This window comes from Pan paniscus, chromosome 19 (assembly GCF_029289425.2).
Source record: "Pan paniscus chromosome 19, NHGRI_mPanPan1-v2.0_pri, whole genome shotgun sequence".
Taxonomy (NCBI): Eukaryota; Metazoa; Chordata; class Mammalia; order Primates; family Hominidae; genus Pan; species Pan paniscus.
Genome location: NC_073268.2, coordinates 97,636,164 through 97,656,611, shown reverse-complemented (window position 1 = coordinate 97,656,611; position 20,448 = coordinate 97,636,164). Strand labels below are relative to the sequence as shown.

The following is a 20,448-nucleotide window of genomic DNA, read 5'->3' as shown; positions in this document are numbered from 1 at the left end:
GGGAACCAGTCTCACGGCATCTCTGTGGAGCGGCCTATTCCCAACACTTCAATCACTGCAATCACACGTGACCCTCTACATTTGGCTTTTCTCCCTGGGCACAATGTCTTCAAGCTCCATCCATGGTGCAGCCTGCCTCAGAGTCTCCTTCTGGTCTTTTTAGAGCCAGGGGTCTCACTCTGTCACCAGGCTGGAGTGAAGTGCCACAATCATGGCTCACTGCTGCCTCCAACTCCTGGGTTCGAGGGATCCTCCGGCCCCAGCCTCTCAAGGAGCTGGGACTACAGGGGTGTGCCACCATGCCCAGATCATTTTTAAGATACTTTTGTAGACATGGGGTCTCACTATGTTGCCCAGGCTGGTCTTGAACTCCTGGGATCAAGTGGACTCCCAAAGTGCTGGAATTACAGGTATGAGCCACACCCAGCCTGTCCTTCTTTGTGGTTGAATACAATTTCACCCTATGGATACACCAGGCGTTTCTGCCGGCATCCACTGAGAGGTGCGGGCTGTTTCCCATGTGGCCTTTTGTAACAGTGCTGCTGCAAGAACAGCTCTTTCAGAAGCAGCTTCAGGGGATGACAGCCCTGAGCCCCACCTGCACACCATCTGTCTTCCTGATGTGTGTTCTGGAGGTGCTCTCGCCTGCTTATAGCCGAAATGTCTCCTGGCAAGCACAGCCCCGGGGAGCAGAGCAAACTGCGGCGTCTCACCTGCTGCCAGCGCCCTTGACCTTTTGGGAGGTCAGAAGGTCAGGGCTCTCTCAAGCATCCTCCACAACCTAGACGGGGCCTCCGCTGATGGAGAGGCGGAGCTCAGTGAGCCCCTCCCAGGTGTCCACCTGCCATCTCCTCTCTGCCCCAGGCTAGACCTGGTCCACAGGGAAGATAAAGCAAGAATGAGTTAAGCTGCAGATGGTTAAGCTTAAAATGAGTTAAGCTGCAGATGGTAACAGGGATTGATTCTGGAAGGACTGTGCCTCCCAGCAGGACCTGAGACTCAGCACTCCCCCCAGCCAAGCAGCCAGGCCTCTCAGGCTGTACTCTGGGGAGCCCCTGCCTCACTGCCCCCTGACCCCAGCAGGAGCTGGCTTCTGCCAAACCTCAGGATTACTAGCAAGAGGGAACACCCGGGTGCAGGCACTTCTGCTTCTCCGCGTTATGCATTTTATTCATCACCACTACAAAAAAAAAAAAAAAAAAAAAATTCCCAGCAGACCCTCAAAAGTATACACAGACCCTGGCAGAACCTCCGTGCCAGGACAGAGATGGCAGTGCCCAGCTGGCCTCATATGGAGCCTGTGGCTGGCCAGTGCAAAGGCTGGGCAGTACTGGGGGCCCCAATGTGCCCACGGAGGGGAGGAGCAGGACTTGAGGCCCACCAAAGGCTGCCATAGTGTTCTAAGTGGCCCCTACCTGGGGGAGAAGGGCACAGAGGGAGTGTGGTGATACGCGTAGCACTGAAAGGGTTAAAGGCAAGGAGGGCAGGTGGACAGGTGGAGGTAGGGACCTCGGAGAGGGTCACTCAGGACGCTCTCAAAGGAGCTCCCCACAAGGCTAGGGCCACAAGGAGGCAGGCACTGCTCTGACACAGCCGCGTCTAGTGAGCAGATGAACGAGAAGGATTAACCGCTCATCCCTGAAGACGGCACGGCATGCAAGCGGCCCACCGGAAGGGAGCCCACCGGAAGGCGGCCCACTCGAGGCGACGGCCGAGCTCCTTCCGATCGCTTCACACGATTCAAAGATTGAGGCCAAACCGGGGATGCCCTGGGCGGTCATCTGCTGAGCCCAGGAGACTGGGAGGGCCAGGGAGGCCAGAAGCAGAGGGGAAGGGATGGGGAGGGAAGTGAGGATGGTCCCGGAAGAGAGAGGGCAGCAAGGAAGTGCCACAAGATGCCCCAGACCCAGCACAGGCGCAGACCTGGCCGTCGGCTTGAAATCACAGGCACCAGGAAGTTTCCCCCAATGCCAAATGTGGGCACAGCCGGAATGCAAATGTGGCTGGAGACAGCTCTGTGGGTGAGCTGAGCCGAGGCTGGCCTCACAACCACACCCAGGGGTTCCCACGAATGGCTCTGGCTCAACACAGTGGGAAGGTGAAGGAGACAGAAAGCACTGTCAGTCATGGCTTTGCCAAGACCATTCTTCCCTGTGGTTTAGAAAACAGAACTACATTATTCTCTTCCCAGCCCAACCTTTCCAACCTGGAGAGGAGTTGCAGGGATAGTAAAGCAAACACCCATTCACTTCGCCGAGGTTCCCTGGCGGTGTGCTTTGCCACAATCGCTTCACCACTCTTTCTGTGATGTATAGGTACACCCACATGCACTCACACGCATCCGTGCATGCACACACACAGGCACTTACGCATCCGTGCACACACGCAGGCACTCACACGCATCTGTGCACGCACACAGACGCACAGACACGCATCCATGCATGCACACACACAGGCACTCATACGCATCCGTGCACGCAGACACAGAGGCACTCAACGTATCCGTGCACGCAGACACACAGGCACTCACGCATCCGTGTACACACACAGACACACAGGCACTCACGCATCCGTGCACGCACACACAGGCACTCACACATCCATGCACGCACACAGGCACTCACACATCCGTGCACGTGCACACACAGGCAACTCGTACGTATCCATGCATGCACGGACACAGGCATTCACATGTATCCGTGCATGCACACACACGTATTTGTGCATACACACACGTACTCACGCATACATGCACGCACACCAGCACTCACACGTATCCATGCACGCACACACACTGACACATGTACCAGTGCACGCACACTCACATGTATCCGTGCATGCACACACACCGGCACTCACACGTATCCGTGCATGCACACAGACACATAGGCACTTTTTTCAGCCCCTTGAGACTCAACTGCAGACATCAGACAATGTGATGCTGCCCCTGCCCCCAATACTGCAGCTGTGTCCTAAGAGCAAGGACCTTCTCTGCCTCATCATCACGCCTCCATTCTGACACACAGGAAGGTTACCACAGACGCATCCTCTTCTCCAACAGCACACACCATGCTCCTGAATGGCCCGACGATGCCATTGACAAGCTCCTCCCTGATCCAGGTTCTCATCAAGGGTCCCGCTGTGTTGCGTTGGCACGTGGCTTTAGTCTCTCTCATTTTAGGAAAACAAATCAGCATTCCACCTATTAGAAGACTGCTCCATAAGCACTTGAGACAAGTCATACACGGGCTTAACTGTGAGCGACGAGGAACTGGCGCCTGCCAGCTCCCGGAGGACTCTCACCCTTCCTCTGGGGCGCTGGGCATCTTTAGTCCTTTAACCTAGAAGAGCCCCTCACACTTCGGCTTTCACAACAGTGACATTTTAAAGATTTGTGCCTTTTTTTACTCCAGAAAATACAACGTGTTCTTATAGTCTGCTAGTGACAAGAACCTGAGAGAGAGCGTGAATCTCAGAGACAGTGAAAAAGACTGGGGGAGGGAGGAGCCTGGGCCTCGGATGCTCTCAGGCCGGGGTTGGAGGCAGATCTGTGCAGATCGTCGTCCTCATCTGCGAGGGCAAACAGCAGCTCAGACCCTGCCCAAGGGTCCCCAGATGCTTGACTCCGAATCCCAAATGGAGCATAAACAGCATTTCATGATGATTTCAGTTAACACTCCGCTTAGTCAGTTAAAAGATCATTTCTACCAAAGCACGGCCCGAGACCAGCTTGGTGACTGCTCCCAGGAAGAAGGCTGGCGGCCCCGGCTGAGCCCAGGGTGAGGGTAGCAGCATGGCCTCCACTTCCCCACCCCGGCCTGGTGCTCCTACAAATCAAGAGGTCAGAGTATCTGAAAGGCACCCCAGGTGGTAAAAGTTCTGAACTCCTTGGTAACCAAGAGACTGCACAGGAGGCTGGGACCACAGTAGTGGGGAAGGTCCGAGAAGGAGGCTTCGATCTCTGAGGAGCAGGGGTGCTGAGCCCTGGCATGCGGAGGGGCCACTGGAGGGTCATGGGGACAGAAGGCCCCACGCCACCTACGAAGAGAGCTTCAACCCACTGGGGCCACCAGGGCCCCAGTGCAGGTACCCTCCACCTGCTACCTGTCTGCTGGCTGGGGGTCATCCTGGAGGTGACAGGCACCCAATACCCAGGGCTGTGGGAAGGGGCTCCAGGCCAGATGCCATTTTCTCATCAGGGAAGCGTGCATGTTTGTACCTGGCACCTGGGATTAAATCAGTAAGATGCAGGTTCATGACCACAGACAATGAGGTCCATGAGGCCCATGGGACAGCCCGGCCCCAGAGCAAGGACTAGGGGTGCGTTCACCTGCTCAGCAGACAGCCCCACTCTGACACCAATGGCCCCTTCTCATACACCCACCTCCAAGCAGAGGATGCTGGGCGAAGAGGTCAGGAAAAATGAAAGAAAGGCAGAGCCTGCCAGACAGCGTCCACCCGCCTGTGCTCAGAGCAGGAGGAGTGGCCTCTGGGCGCAGGTGTCTGCAAAGGTTGAAGACCCCACGGACTTGGGTCAGCACCTGCCAGAGCTCTCCCAGGAGGGTTAGCCTCCTTCTCGGACAGGGGCCAGGAATTCAGGGAAGGCCAGGCTCGGGTGGGGACGTGGAGACGGCTGCGAGGTTGTGGCCCAAGTGGGGCCTGGAGCAGATCGTCTGCTCTTGGCACCAAGGTGAAACTGACGAGTGTGGGCGTCAAACAGGGCAGGAGAGTTTTCCACTGGACCCTGAGAAGTGCTCAGGTGGCCACAAGGCATGGACACAGGGACACTGAGGAGAGCCCCTCCTGTTCCCTGATTACATGGGTCAGGCCGGGCTGCGCAGGAGGAGGTGAAGGAGCAGGAAGCCGGAGGGAATCAAGGAACATTGTTGTGGACTGAGGTGGGGCCTGCACAGGTCTCCCAACTCTGCTCTGGGGCACTCCAGCCACCTGGGAAAAGGGAGTGGCAGCCCTTGGGCAGGTGGAATGCAGATGATCCAGCCCACGCTCCCCAAGCTTCTGAGGGCTGGAGCCAGCTGGGGAGGGCACGGCACCCACAGCCCGCAGGGAACCCCAGCCCTACGTGGGCGCTCGAAGGAGGAGCAACAGGACCAACACAACCACGGTGCTGGCCCAGGAGACTGGGAAGGCCGGGGAGGCCGGAAGCAGAGGGGGAGGGGGGGATGATCACGGAAGAGAGGAGAGGCAGCAAGGAAATGGAACAAGATGCCCCAGACTCTGCAGAGCCATAGACCTGCATGCTCCGGCACCTGTGTGCCACACTGGAGGAGGGGACCGGCCACCCACAAGGCCCTACTTGGCGTGGGAACTGCTCCAATTCTCGGCTGCCTCCTGGACAGAGCTCGGATGGCAGAAGGCGAGCCACAGCAGCTCGCGGCGGTGCGGGACGGTGCGGAGAAGGCATCCGACCCCCGCGCTGAGTTTGCCGGGAGCTGGACGTGAGTCCCTCAAACAGAGGCTCAGGGATGGACGGGCGCTGCTACCGAGTGGTCAGGGTGCCCTTTTTGGCCAGTGGACACTGAGGGCACAGAAACACTCGTTTCCTGGATATTTCTGTTGCTTCCGGAGGCACTGGAACTCTTCTCCTTTCTCTGCTGGTGGAAGAGGGGCTCTGTGCGAGAGGTCAGCTGCTCCAAGCTGGCTGTGAGCATGCATCACCTTCCAGAGCCTTCTGAAGTAGCTATCCACAACTCTCAATTATCCTGGTGGCTTCCAGAGCCCAAAGGCACCTCGAGAGCTCATCACCACCCACCTGGGCAGGGCTCGAACAGAGCGCACTCATCACGGGGAAGGACAGATGGCCAGGGGGCTGACAGGACATCTTGCTATCAGAGCCCCCACAGGGGCCAGGGGACCAGATCCAGTGCTGACCCAGAGCCCAAGGACGCCACCTCAGGGGTGACTCCCAATCCCGCCCCTTCTCTCTGCTGCCCTCCAGCCACCAGCTTCTCCTTGGGAGAAGCAGAGTTCTTCTCCCACCTACAAAAAAGGCAAAAATGGAATGTGGCCAGGGGGTAACCAACGGGAAAAAAAAAATCAATGTCTGTGTTGCCATGGTGATGACGGTAGCTGACGCTGCTTCCCCACACACAGTTCTGAAACCAAGCAAGTCCAAAGAGCCACCTTGGTGTCAAGGCTGGGTCAGCATTCAGATCTTGGACATGGGGGTGGAGGGAGAGCAGAGGCCGAGGCTGCCGTCTGTCATCCACCCCCACTGTCCTGAGCCACCACTCCAACCCGCCGGCTCCAAGGACGGGCCCTGGACCAGCAACGCACCATCACGCTGGGATCAAGGACCCTTAGGCCTGCCCGGGCCTCTGGCGCCAAATCTATTCACACACTCCCAGCGTCCCAGGCAGACGGGGCCCCAGGGTCAGCGGCCATCCACCCGGGGTGGCTGGAGTGGAGGCTGCAGAGGGCCCCTACGTGACACACAGGGGTGGAGATGAGGCTCTGAGGGGGCTGAGCTAACCTGACACCTTCTCCCCACGGGTTGAGCGACCTGGCCAAGCCCAGCTCCCACAGTTGCAGCGGGACAGGCACGCCGGGGCCTTCTCCTGCCCCCGCGTCCACTAGAAACCCCTCTGCAGCAACCCTCCCTGTGCCTCTCTCCTCCCTCCAAAGCACCTTTTGCCTCTTCCTCTGCCCAGTGTCCCCAAGGAGGTTTAAGGTCTGACGGGGCAGAGGGGTTTCTTTCCACATTTCCACCTCCCTTTTGGCCACAAGTGACCAAGGTTGCCTGGCAGAGCACATTCAATACCCAGCCCGAAGGCTGCCTGGACGTCCGCTCAGTGTGGAGGGCAGACCCAGGCCACAGCTTGGAGCAGGGCCTGTTCCTTTCTTCATGGGCAAATTTGCCTTGCAAAACCGACCTCTGGCCAGGCACGGTGGCTCACGCCTGTAATCCCAGCACTTTGGGAGGCCGAGATAGGAGGATCACTTGAGTCCAGGAGTTCGAGACCAGCCTGGGCAACAAAGCAAGATCTTGTCTCTACAAAAAGTTTAAAAAGTATACAGGCGTGACAGCACACACCTGTAGTCCTGGCTACTCAGAAGCTGAGGTGGGAGGATCGCTTGAGCCCAGGAGGCTGCAATGAGCTATGTATGACTGCACCACCACACTCCAGCCTGAGTGACAGAGTGAGACTCTGTCTCCAAAAAGGGGGGAAAAACGACAACAACAACAACAAAAAACCAAGAAAACAAAAAACCCTCCAATCTTCCTGGGTACAACAAGTACATCTCCAAAGACCCTGGTCACCTCCACTGCCTGTTCAGGTCCCACGGCACAGCATCCTCCCAAGGTGTCCTGGGCATGGCTCCCACATGACCAGCGAGACCAGAGGTGTCCACCGAGGAAGGCTGGGAGGCGAACTGAACCTTGCCCAGGAACATGCTGGCCAGACTGAGCTCGTGAGTGGACAGCCCTGGTGGGGGAGGGTCCCCCAAGTGGGCAGAGGGAGCTGCCATGGATGGAGAACCACGCCCCCCGCCAGGCTTTTCCAGGGGCCTCGCAGACTGCACCTCCCGAAAAGGAAGGGGCTACTGCAGAGGCAGGGAACAGACTCGAGAACTCCCAGCAGGCGTCCTTGAAGCCAGCCCTGGACCCCAGCTGCCCAGAGTCCCATGGCCATGAGCGGGGGCCGCCGAGAAGCCAGGTGGGCAGTTCAGACGGGCCGCCCCGTGGACCACTCCCCAGCCTCTCTGACCACCTTGCCAGGGGCCACTCTCCCTGTCACCCCTCCAGCACTCCATGGAGATGGCATGAGCGCCGCCCCTCGGTACTTGGATCCAGGACTATCTGTGCCCGCGTGCGTGCTCTGGCTGGGTGTGTGCGCGTGTTCAGTCTCTGCCCGGGACACAGTCCGGTTGGCCCTGCAGTGATGTGACCGCCTGCATGTGACTGCTGGTAACAATTACAAAAATGCTTCCAATGTATAAACTGTACCTAGGAGACGGTCACGAATGCCCGTGGACCCACCATTCAGAGCTACCAGAAGTTGATGCTCTGCCGTTTGCCCTTCAGACGTTTAAACAAACAAGCACAGTGGGGACAGCCGGAGGACCCAGCGCGTCCTTCTAAGCCCAACCCCTGCCGCCGGGACCACCCCTGGGGCTGCTGAGACCCTGTCCTGTCTGTTTCTACGGGGCCCAGTGCCGGACAAGTCATCAAATGTGTGACTGGGGAGTGGAGGAGCCTGGAGCAGCTGGAGCTCGGCAGTGGGCATGCAGGAGCACGTCTGGGACAACGGTCACAGACACTGTGGGCAAGGGAACCCACTGGCACCTCCCACAGCCAGGAACGCAAGGCTGGACAGAGGCACCGGCAACCAGATATGGCCCCCCATCCTGAGAAAGACACCTCCCTGGGACCGGAGTCCCCCCAGGCCCTCCTGCAGGACTTCATGTCACAACCAAGGAGCCACCGAGGTGGCCTTCTCTGCAGTACCAGGCTTGGGGGCACCCTCCCCAGGGCAGGGAAGTAGGGACAGGGGACACAAGAGCGGAGCCACCTGAGACAGGCTCCAGTGCTGGCTCCGTCTGTGAGGCTGCTGACTGCGGGGTCCTTGGGTCGTGGGCTTTGTTTCACACTGATCCTGGGGTCAGGGATTCAGGAGCGGCTTCTGGTTTGGGCCCTGCATCGCTGCCCTCCTACAGCTGGGGCCAAAAGAACACCCGTGACCCAGATGGCACTGACCAGGGTCCTGGCCTCCGGGGACAGACCCCCTCAGACAGCTGCTCTGCAGGGGACAGAAGCCATTCAGACCTCCAGTTCCTCACGCGTGCCCGAGGGGGAGACCCCTGCCACGGGCATGGCCTGCTCCTAACCAGCCTCGCCTATTTGTGCTCACTGATTATTGACCAGGAGGGAACATTGCTCCTGGGAGACAGTTTCTCAGCCACTGACTCGCTCCAAACCCTACAAGATGCAAACAGCAGCAGAGGCCGCCCTGAGAGCACCGGCCGTCATCTCCCTGCGTGGCTGCGACCAGTGTCTGCCAGGCCTGACATGCCCGCCCTTCTGCCAACTGGCACCACCCAAAGTGCATGGGACCCACGTCCCCCAGGACCCCAGAGATGCAGACACCTGCCCACAGAGGCTCCTGAGCCGGCACCTGTGCCCCCATGCCCCTCGGCCTGCGGCCAACATTGTGTGGGGCCACATCGGAGGCAGCCAGCACCTCAGCAGCTCCTGGCTTGAGGAGGAAGGCTGAGCGGCTCCTCTCTTTCCCTCCCTAGGGAGCACTGGTGACAGCACCGAGGGACGGCAGGTGCCATCAGCTGTGCCTCAACCGGGGGACAGGCGGCCCCGGCACCTCAGGGGAGAGACCAGCTGTCCTCCCTGCTCTGGCCGGCCGAGGCCTGACGCTGTGGCATGAGCGCTCAGGGAGGGTGCCTCCCCGCTGTGATGCTGGGCCAAAGGGAGCAGCAGCAACGCCGGCAGAGGACACCTGGCCGGGCCTCAGAGCCTCTCGCTGAGTGAGACTCCAGCAGCCCCTCTGTGGGTGACGCTCGGAGCTACTGATCACCAGCAGGAAACGGCTCAGGATCAAACCACGAGCAGCCAGACCAGGGGCCCACACTTGGCTGCCGCGGCTGCAACACGGCCAATCCAATCAGGACGGCTGCTAATCTCCCCGCAGAGCTCAGCCTGCACCGCAAAGCTGTCGGCAGGCGGGCAGGGCTGGGCCACCCCCAGCCGCAGCCAGAGGGGAACAAGGCCCTCCACCCGCCCACCACGAGGCCCCCCCGCCCCCTTCCCCTGCTCAGGTGCTGGAGGGTCCCCACAGAGTTAAGCAGGAGCACGCGCCTCTGCGAACAGGCGGTGGGGGCCTGAAAGATCCCCACGGGGCGGGAGGCAGGGCCCAGGGCAGTGTACTTCCCAAGCATTCTGGTGGCTTCTTCAGGTGGCTGTCTCTGGAGCACCCCTGCCCGAGTCCTACTGTAGGGAGGGAGGAATAGTGTGGGGGGGAAGGGAGGTACAGGCAGGTCGGAGCAAGCGGTTGGGCTCTGGAAGGGGAGCCCCCAGGCTGGGCTTGGGCCAGGGGCGTCTCGCTTCCCTCTCATCTGCAGGCGCCGCTGTGCTGGAGGTCCGGGACCAACCAGGGACCTCCGTGTCAGGACGCCCTGGGGATGTAAGGTTGATCTAATTAAGGCCTTCAAATGGTGTCTGTCAGGAAGATTTGGCAGCCTACAAGGCAAGGCCCTGCCATGAGGGCCTGAAAGCAGGTGTCATGCCCATACACTGCTGTCACAGTCACTGGCCCAAAGGGAGGCTGCGGCCTCCACCTGCAGGAGGAGGCTGGGACACATGGGCCCCTGGGTGCACTGTGCATGGAGCCGCCTGAGCCCAGAGGGGCCGTGACACAGCCTGGCCTCACAGAGAGCAGGAGGCCCTACCAGGTGAGTGACATGAGATGGTGCTTCCGAGCCACTTTGGCCAACGGGAGCCACTGGGGACAGCCCCGAAGTCCCCTTGGGGTTCACATGACCAAGGACCTTCCCTTCTGCACAGGCCCCCACGTTTCAGAGACGCAGAGATGCCGCACACACGGAGGGAGCCACTCAGTGCCTCTAAGAGGGAGGCCGACACCTACGGGGACAGGAGAGGCACCACCTGACCCGTGGGGGCCCCAGGCCCCAGCTCTCCCAGGTGGGCATTCAGAACACCTGCCTCACTCTGGACAATGAGGCGTGCACTGCAGCCAACAGCTATGGGAAGTTTCCAGGCCACACCTTAATTCAGTGACTCACTGACCAAAATCCAGCCCACAGTTTCAGGCAGGGACAATGCCCCCTGCCAGCTAACATCCTCATTCTGAGGCTGGCCCAACAGGGAGCTCCTGCCACTCTCCCGGGCACCTGGGGATGCCGGGCATCTGGCAGAGGACAGGCCCAGTGCGCCCAGCAGGTACACACACGCCCTGTGATCACAAACAAGCATGCTGTGGGCACCAGCGGGTACACAGCGGCCTCTTCAAAGGACAAAAACACACCAGAGGCCTCCAGAGATGGGAAAGGGCTGAGCAAAACAGCCTGGCTCAGGTGTTCCGTGGCAGGGCCACAGAGCAGTTGGACAAGAAACACAACAGGCTCAGGGCCCCAGACAGACAGGCTGGACATGAGGGTCTGACCACACGAAGTGCAGTGCTCTCTGCCGGGGAGGGCTGTGGCCCCGCTCACTGCAATGACAGCCCCCCTCACTGAAGACAGGGCACCATCCTGAAGAGCCGACAACTCTCCACAGGGTGATTAGACCTTAGCCTCCCTGCACAGCCAGGCCAAAGGGCAGCTACGTGACCCTCTTTTCATACAGACGGTTCTGGCACACAGTGCTAGAGCCACCTGCCCAGGTGTACACGTTGTACCAGGACCCCAGGTCACTGGGACTCTGGCCTGCTCCTCCCATCTGCCTCTCCCGTTGGCCAGCATAGACCCAGGCTCAGCCCAGCTCTGTGTGCCCAGCCTCGGGTGGGGGAGCGAGAGGGCCTGGGCCATAGGCAGCTGTCAGCAGCAAGGGGGTGGAGGGGTGTGCTCAGGAGTGCAGTCACGGGGCACTGCAAACCACAGCTGTCGGTGAGGCAGACTGGACAGCTGTCCTCCACCCGCAGAAAGAACCAGTGCCACGTCCACCCAGGCACCCCCACGGCCCAGCGGCATGGTGAGCACCTGCCCTGCCCTCCGCCCTTGGGTATCCACACCAGCCCCTGGTGGTGCCAGCCTCCAGGGAGGTGCCCGAAACAGAGGAGGAGCCACTCACACATCTTAGCAAATTCCCCAGATTCCTGAGGCTCTCAGCTCAGGACCCTGGACCCCTGCAGGGGGCCGGGACGGGCACAGCACTGCTTCTGTGACCAGGATGGGCCCGCCCTCCCTCGGGTCACCTGCCAGGCTTGCTCCTGGGCCACAGGGACACTGAGTGTCTACACATGCCACGACTGGCCTACGGGACTCAGATCCAGCCGGCCACTCCAATCTCCCCGAGCTGCCAGTCAACCCAAGCACAAAGCCCAAGAGGATGAGGAGCAGACGCCCCTGGGAAAAGTCTAACCCAGGCACTGGGTCAGGGGCTTTGAGAGCAGTGGGTGTGCCCCGGAATCACGCCTGCCGGAGCTGGAAGGGAGAAACACCATGGTGGGGATTGGAAAACCAGTCAGCCAGCAGACAGCCAAGTGTGGGTGGCTGCCGGCTAGGGGATTAGAAGGGCTGTGAGAAGCTTCCGGAACTTGGAGCTGCCACTCCATTCCCTGACTAAGCACTTGCCATATCAAAGCAAAGCCCTGAGAGTTAACTGCAGAAACTCTTTCACTGCAGGGAAAAAACAGTCTCTGACTGAAGACGGGAGGCCCTTCCGTCTGTGAGGTCTGCAGGCCACAAAGCCCGAGGCTGCCTCCCCAGCCGTGCGCCAGACGGCCAGAGCCACAGGTACAGAAAGTCCCACATCACCAAAGGCCGGCTCTGACCCAGCCACTCCTCACTCCAGGAGAGAGAACAAAGGCACAGCCCCAGCTGCTCATTTAAAGCAAAAAAAGACTCTCTGGGCTTTCACCCCTGGGCCAGGCTCTGGTTCAGAAGCATAAAAGCTCATGCAGGCCAAGGCTGGCTCCCGGCTCCGGAGACCTGGGGCTCACTTGGAGCAGCACGCTTGGCTACAGTGAGGGGGTGCTGCCAGGACCCTCACTCTTCCCAGGAGAACAGAGCTCAGGGCTCTGCAGGGAAAGGGGGAGTGGGCAGCATCATCCACAGTGATTAGCCGGGAGTCGGTGCAGCCGAATCCTCGTCATCCTGACGGGGCTGAAGACAGGACCTCCCCGTGAGGGCTACATAGCCCGAGGCCACCTCCCCGGCTGTGGGCACTACAGGGCCAGAGCTGCAGGTACAGAGACCCACAGGACTAAAGGCAGACTGCCCTGTGAGTAGAGCAGGTGCCACATGGGAAAGAAAAGGTGCGAAGAATCAAAGTGGGGAAGGAATGAGAAGAGGAGGAAGAAGGGCAGCCAGGGTTGGCACCACTGCTTGCCTGGCAACCCTGGCCCCATATGGCCACAAGGCCACACCCAGAGGGGCCCGGGTGGGAGGCCAGCAGAGAGAGGACAGGCTGGGGCCCTGCTCGGCCAGGTGTCAGTACCAAATCACTGAAAACCACCTCCCGGCCAAGCAAGGGGCTGGTCTAAGCTGAGCACCCCCACCCCAGCACAGACCAGGGCTCTGCCTTCCTGGGAGGGGCTCCACCCACTGAGGGCCTGGCTCATTCCCAGAGAGCAGGGACAGCACCTTCCATCCTCCCATCCTGGGGCAGCAAGGACACTTGGAGGAGAAGGTCACCAGAAATGAGCAACGTCCCCGGGGCTGAAGAGGAAGAACAGGAAACAAACTCAACACCCAACCAAACGAACCAAAAATAAGACTGTTCAGGACCAGAGCAAGCCACCTCACGATAATAGAGCTCAGCTCAGGAAGGCACACCCACACACACGCACTTAATAACACAGCCTGCAAACACAGAAAGCAAAACTCCCAGGGCAACTGCTGAGCCCCCGGCCTGGGGAGTGAGACGAACGCCCCCTTCACTTACTGCCCAAGTGGCTGCTGCACAACCCCACGGGGCCTTGTGGAATTCATCCTGCAGGAGAGCTCAGTCTCAGGGCCCCTTGGGCCTCGAGCTCATCTAGAAAAACTCACCAGGGGTAACTCAACTGCTCACTGAGGAGGACAGAGAAACTGTTACACGTTTATGGAATATTCTACAGCAGTGAAAACGAAGGCATCCGCGTGTGGCAAGAACACAGATGACAGATGGACCCTAAGACACAGTGAGAAAGGCAGGTTGCACAAATCCATCTTCCTGTGGCACCAAGCCTGGAATCTCTACAAGGCCCTGGGCTCCTCAAAGCCCTGCCTCCCCTCCCAGCCTCACCCCCTCATACGCTCCAGACCTTTCACATTTCTGCAAAAGCCTCTTGTTTCTGTCCACCTCACACCTTTGGACACACCCTTTGCCCCTCTCCTTCACCCCTCCTCTTGACCCCTGCAGTCCTCCTCGCTCAGGTCCCCGCTCCTGTGGGCCCTGGAGGCTGCACACCACTCTCAATCATGGAGTGACGCTGTTCACAAGCCTCTCAGGACCTGCCACCACAGGAAAGATATCGGCAGGAAATTCCTAACACCCCAGCACAAACATCTCCAGAGCTGGCGGGGGTGGCGGGGGGGAAGTAACACTCACATAAAATCAGCACCAAGGTGGCCCTGAACACAGCAGCGCTGGGAGCTGGAAGACGACGGTGTGAGGCCCTCAGACTCTGAACACAGAGCATCTTCCACCTGCAAACTCCAAACCAGCTAAGCCACCAGCGCCAGGCAGAGACAATGGCAGACACATAGTGGCTCAAACACATTCCCTGTTCACCCACTCAGAAACCTAACCGAAAAAAAAAAAAAAGGAAAGAAAAAGACAATTCCCCAAATGGTGGGAGTAATACAGGAACAGTAAAGACACAGGACCCAGAAAACACGGGGCTCTGACCCGGGAGGAGGAGAAGCTGACTCTGCACGGCCAAGCAGCCCACGAGGGAGCAGGGAGGCTCCAAAAGGAGAAGAAACAGAGACTGACCTCCCAGCCAACAGCAAAGCCAGTGCAAGGGTGCAGCTGAGGCTCTGGGGAGAAATTCGTGATGGCGCATTGAAAACGAAGCGAACCAAAACGCGAGGCCATTATTAACTCCAGAAAAGCAAAGGCGTCATAATAAATACCACAGAGCCATAATAACAAAAATCCATGAGCTATAATACCAAAAAACTGTAATACCAAAAAAAAAAAAAAAATCAGTCCATTGAACTTCATTAAAATTAAATACTTTTGTTCTAAAAACACTATTACAGATCTGGGTGCGGTGGCTCATGCCTGTAATCTCAGCACTTTGGGAGGCCGAGGCAGGCAGATCACTTGAGGGCAGGAGTTTGAGAGCAGCCTGGACAACATGGTGAAACCCCATCTCCACTAAAAATATACAAATACAAAAATTAGGCGGGTGTGGTGGCCGGTGCCTATAATGCCAGCTACTTGGGAGGCTGAGGCAGGAGACTCGCATGAACCTGGGAGGTGAAGGTTGCAGTGAGCCGAGATTGCACCCCTGCACTCCAGCCTGGGTGACAGAGTGAGATTCGGTCTCAAAAAAAACTAAAACCACTATTACAAAAAGGAAAGGCCCACCAGACTGGAAGCAAATATGTGCAAAATAGATTCCCGGCAAGGGACTTCCATCTAGAGTATACAGAGGACTCTCGTAACTTAAGAAGACAAAAGCCAAGTGAAACAAAGGGAGAAGATTCGAACACACACTTCAAGAGAGATCAGAGGCGAACAAAAACACAAAAAGATGCTCCGCAACATCAGTTAATTAAGGAAATGAAAATTTAGGAACGCCCCAAGCTAAAAACACCCAGGTGTCCATCAACAGATGAGGGTACGGCCAAACTGTGGCACCTCCGCACAACAGGACCCTGCAAGCGACGAAATGCAACAAATTCCTGACGCGCGCAGCAGGAAGGCGGCTCAGAATAACCACGCACACCCGAGGAAGCTGGACAAAAAAAGAAGACACGCCGTATGGTTCCATGTATGTAAAACTCCAGCAAATGCATGCTAAATTACAGTGACAGAAAGCGGATCAGTGGTTGCCTGGAGATGGGGAGGGAGGGCCCGAGGACTCTTCGAGAGACAGACAAGTTCACCATTGTGATTGTGGCCACAGCTTCACAGGTGTACACACGTCAAAACTCATCACACTGGACACTCAGACACCTCGATGAAGTTGTACAAACAGTCATCATAATACACCATCTGCCTTAACCATGAAAAGAATTGATATCATCAGATAACACCGTACATGAGTTTAAGCAAATATTGTGATAATTATACTGGGTGGGGCAAGGGACAGCATAAAAAGGCTAAGTCCACATCTTCCGTAATAAGAATCCTTTCGATGATGTCTAAACTTTTTTTTGAGACGGAGTCTCGCTCTGTCTCCCAGGCTGGAGCGCAATGGCACCATCTCGGCTCACTGCAACCTCCGCCTCCCAGGTTCAAGCGATTCTCCTGTCTCAGCCTCCCTAGTAGCTGGGATTACAGGCACGTGCCACCACGCCCGGCTAATTTTTTGTATTTTAGTAGAGATGGGGGTTTCACCATGTTGCCCAGGCTGGTCTCGAACTCCTGACCTCAGGCAATCCACCTGCCTCAGCCTCCCAACGTGCTAGGATTACAGGTGTGAGCCACCGCGCCCGGTCCTGTTGGAGGTAGAGGAGGAGGAGGAGGAATGGCATAAACCTGCCCTCTTAGACACGCAGCCGAGGGAGCCGCCTCTGTGCAGTAGGACTTGGCCACACTAGGAGGGTGGGAAGTGGCTGACTTTGTTTGAAACAAGGATGTGTTGCTTTCATAAAAACTCAACTCCCAGCCATCTGACCCGGCAATTCCAGTTTCGGTGCATGCCCAGGAGAGATGAAAACAGGCTCACAGCTGCCGGAAGGTGACAGCAACCCCAGATAAATGAAATGGGTCTTCCTATGCAATGGATCATCGTTCAGCCACAAACAGGAATGAGGCCCTGACACGGGCTATAGCACAGATGGATGGTAAACATGTGCTCAGGGAAAAGGGTCAGACACAGAAGCTCACACACCGTATGACTCCATTTATATGAAATGTCTAGAATGGGCCAGTCCAGAGAGACAGACACAGTGGTGTGGCTGCCAGGGGCTGGGAGCATGGGGATGAGGGAGGGACTGCTTAAGGGGTATGGGATTTCTTTTTGGGGTGCTAAAAACGCTTTGGGGTGATAAAAATGCTTTGGAGTTAGATGGGGCAATGGTTGCACACTGTAAATACACTAAGCCACAGAACTGTACACTCTAATGGGGTAACTGTATCGCATGTGAATTCTGTCAATCAAGCTGTTACCGGGAAGAAAACCTGACTCCCAGAGCAAGGCTGACATGTGGCTGGCCCTATGCAGATGCACACAGCGGGGCTCCACGCTCCAGGAGGAGCCCGGGGAGAGATTCCAAAAGGCCACAGGTAAACAGACGCTCCCTGATCCAAGTAAGAGCCCTCACGTCTCCCTCTCTCCTGAAGCTTCCCTCCTCCTCCTCGTGCCCATGTGGGCTCAGCGCCTTCTTGCAGTCAACCACCAGGGACTCCGCCAATAGGAAGTTCTGGAATCCCACCCGTTTCGGACCCACCCACCCCTCACTGTGGGCCACAAGAGCCTGGAGTTCCCCACGGGCAGACCCTCACGCGACCAAGGGGCGAAGGCACCTGGTCCTCCACCTTATCTCCTCCACACCTGGTTAATTATGGTGAGACAATGCCTCTTTCAGCCAGGCGTGGTGGCTCACGCCTATAATCCCAGCAGTCTAGGAGGCTGAGGTGGGAAGATCACTTGAGCCCAGGAGCTCGAGACCAGCCTGGGCAACATAGTAAGACCTTTTCTCTACAAAAAATTAAAAATAAAAAATCAGCTGGGCGTGGTCTGTGGTCCCAGCTACTAGGGAGGCTGAGGCAGGAGGATCACTTGAGCCCATGAGTTCAAGGCCACAGTGAGCCACGATAGTTCTGCATTCCAGCCTGGGCGACAGAGCAAGACCCTGTCTCTAATGAAAAAGAAAATGCCCCTTTCACAGACACCCACTGCTTCTGCCCTTCTCCAAACCCTGAAGACCCGGTCAGGGCCCAGGAGCTCCAAGGCAGGCTGCTGTTGGTTGCACTGGAGTCTCAGCCTCCGTCACCCTAACACCATGCAACTCACACGTCATCCTCCAGGCTGAGTCTGTGGAGGCCCGGGGACCCCGCCCAGAGTGCCTCCTCCTCTCCTCCCCAGTCTGTCAGCACAGCGGTACCTCAAGAAACTCCAGCCGCCCGGGAATCACCAGACCTGCAGCAAACATGCCAGCGGGCCTGCCCAAGGCAACAGCCTGTGGGGGCGTTGGGGGGGCTCCGATGAGGGTCCGCAGGGGGCTGGGAAGCGCGGCCGGCAAGTCTGCCTCCCGGCGCAGGACGTCGTGAGTGAACTGGAGAGAACGGGGCCTGGACAGGCAAAGCTGGGTTCCTGGGGTCCCAGCCCCAGAGCCTCAGCATTAGGGAGACGGAGCCTCTTCTGGGAGCTGGAAGTGACACAGAGCAACCCACGACCCCCCAGCCCACCGCCTGCCAACTCAGCCAGGGCCTCTGTCAGTCAAGGGGGCTATCAGTCCCTGAGAAGAAAAGTAGAAAGAAGGGAACAGGACCAGTCATACTGACTCTTCCCCATCAGAGGGTCTCCAGACCTGCAGACCACCTCCCAGATCGGTGGCCACGGGGAGACGGTCAAGAGTGAGCATCCTGTCCTCCGTGACCAGAGGGAAGAGGAATCCAAGTGGTTTCTCCAGCGACTCAGGCTTCCTTGTGCGTCAAGGGCCGCTCTGCCGGCCACAGCCCGCTCTGGGAGCAGCAAGTGAGCACAGGCACAGCCGGCCCGGGGTCTCCCAGGCGGGCAGAGGAAACCTCAGCACCACCCTGCTAGGTGAGGGGACTGTGGAAGCATGGACTCCGTCTAAGCCACGCCTGCAGCACCACCACGTGGGCCCTGAATTTCCAGGTTTCACCCTGTGTCCCTTGACATAGACGTCATAGGAGTGATCACAGAAAATTTGCTAAACACAGACAAAGCATCAATAACATAACCTGCCCGCCAGGAAATCCACCTGCTCACGCTGCTGGGGTGTCTTCCTCAGGGCCACACCACACGTGGGCTTGCATCCTTTTTTGCTCATTTTAATACCAGGAATGAATTCCCACGCCATCTAATCCCATCATCCAATCACACAGACCCCCATGTCAGCCGCTCCAATTTGCCGGCAACACCTTTAAACGTGGGTTTGCCTGCTGTCCTCACCCCAGGCTGCACGCCTCAGGGGACGGGGACCCACCGCCCACTTTCAGCAGGGTGTGCCCCTCAAGGCAGCTCCCAGGGTGACTGTCATTAAAATATTTTCCTATTTGACAGGCAAAACCTGATCCCAAATCAAAAAGCGGCTGGACACAGGACAGGGCCCCAGAGCTGCCTGAGGGCATCAGGCGACTACCAGGCGGGGGGTCTCACCGAGTTCTTTGGAGCCCTGGCTCTCGCTGGCCAGCTCCCCCATCTTCACCAGGGCGTCAAAGTAGCCTTTGGCTGCATACGTCACACCTGAGAGAGAAGAAAAGGGAGCAGTTATTTCCTCCACGAGGGACAGACAAGACCCCCAGCAAAAACACGGCAGTCTTGGCACGCACAGGCCCAACCCTGTCTCCTGCCCAGACAAGCTGGGAGAACACTCAACTCGCTGTGATTTCTGGGTTGGACAGAACCCATCTCTTGTTGATATTCTTGTTTCACCCCAATCATGAGAGCTCCCTTGACTCGTAAGAACACAACGTACCAGTTCAGGTCCTGAGCTATTCAAGTCAAATTGCAGAGTGCTGATCCCTATCACGTGCTACCAGGCAGGGCCGGGGGGAGGGAGTGTTGTACTAACTGTATTTCATGAGACAAAGAACCAACCCTGGGCAAGGAAACTGCAGAGCTGGGCAGTAGGAAGCCATTTCCCCACAGATCCCCAAGCTGAGCCTGGAGTGGGAGAACTATTTCCAATTGCTTCGCAGTCTCAGACCAGGACGCCCGTCACAGCTGATCAAAGGAGGCTAAAGGCATTACTTGGTATTGCCGCCGCCTGAGGGGCCTCCCAGCATCTCAGAGGCAGAGTCTGATCTAATCAGAAGTGGGTGTGAAGGGCTCCGGGCCTGCTGAACTCCTCCACAGCCACAGGGGTGGAGCAGGCTCCTGGAAGAGCCTGGGCTTCCTCCTCAGGGACTCCAGGGAGTGCCTGGCAAACTCCTCCACCTGACAGGGAGCCCCGCCCTGACCTCCAGGCCGCAGAAAGGGCGGGGCAGGGCCCCGGAGAGCAGTGTAATTACAATTTCTAATCCGTTTTCTACAGAACCCACTTAGGGGCCTATAACTGGGCACTTTATCAGATTTTATTTATATACTTTTCAATTAAGCGCGCAATTTGTTCTGCGGCACGAGACCACGTCCACAGAGGAATGAAGGCCTGTGCCTGGGAGGGGTGTGCTGCCTCAAACAAAAGAAAAACGCAACAGCAGAAAAACGCAACAGCAGAAGTGAGACTCCAGGGCGGCTGGCTGCGGCTAAGGTGGCAGTGCTGCCTGGACGGCCGATCTCATTCCCACCAGGCCATCAAGAAAAGCAGGAGCAGGAAGTAAAGCTCCAAGTCTCCACACTCAGCCCCGCCGCCCTCATGAGGAACCAAACAGGAGCGGAAAGGCCCGAAAGGAACCCACGCCTTGGTGGCATCAAAGGGCCAAAGTGCCTGCTCACCCAGAGGAGGGGA

At 57.9% G+C, this 20,448-nt stretch overlaps 1 protein-coding gene across 5 annotated transcripts in view; it reads right to left on the bottom strand.

Annotated features, from left to right (window-relative positions):
- BAIAP2 (BAR/IMD domain containing adaptor protein 2) overlaps positions 1-20,448 on the bottom strand; it is an 81,318-nt gene that overhangs the window by 39,037 nt on the left and 21,833 nt on the right. For 4 of the 5 annotated variants that reach the window (XM_034943079.2, XM_034943081.3, XM_063599482.1 and 1 more), the window contains exon 3: positions 19,158-19,244. In XM_034943079.2, the coding sequence (XP_034798970.1) occupies positions 19,158-19,244 (87 nt within the window). Of the gene's footprint in view, positions 1-14,242; positions 14,262-19,157; positions 19,245-20,448 lie in introns of those variants that run through there. The other variant, XM_057300339.1, reaches the window with a different exon arrangement.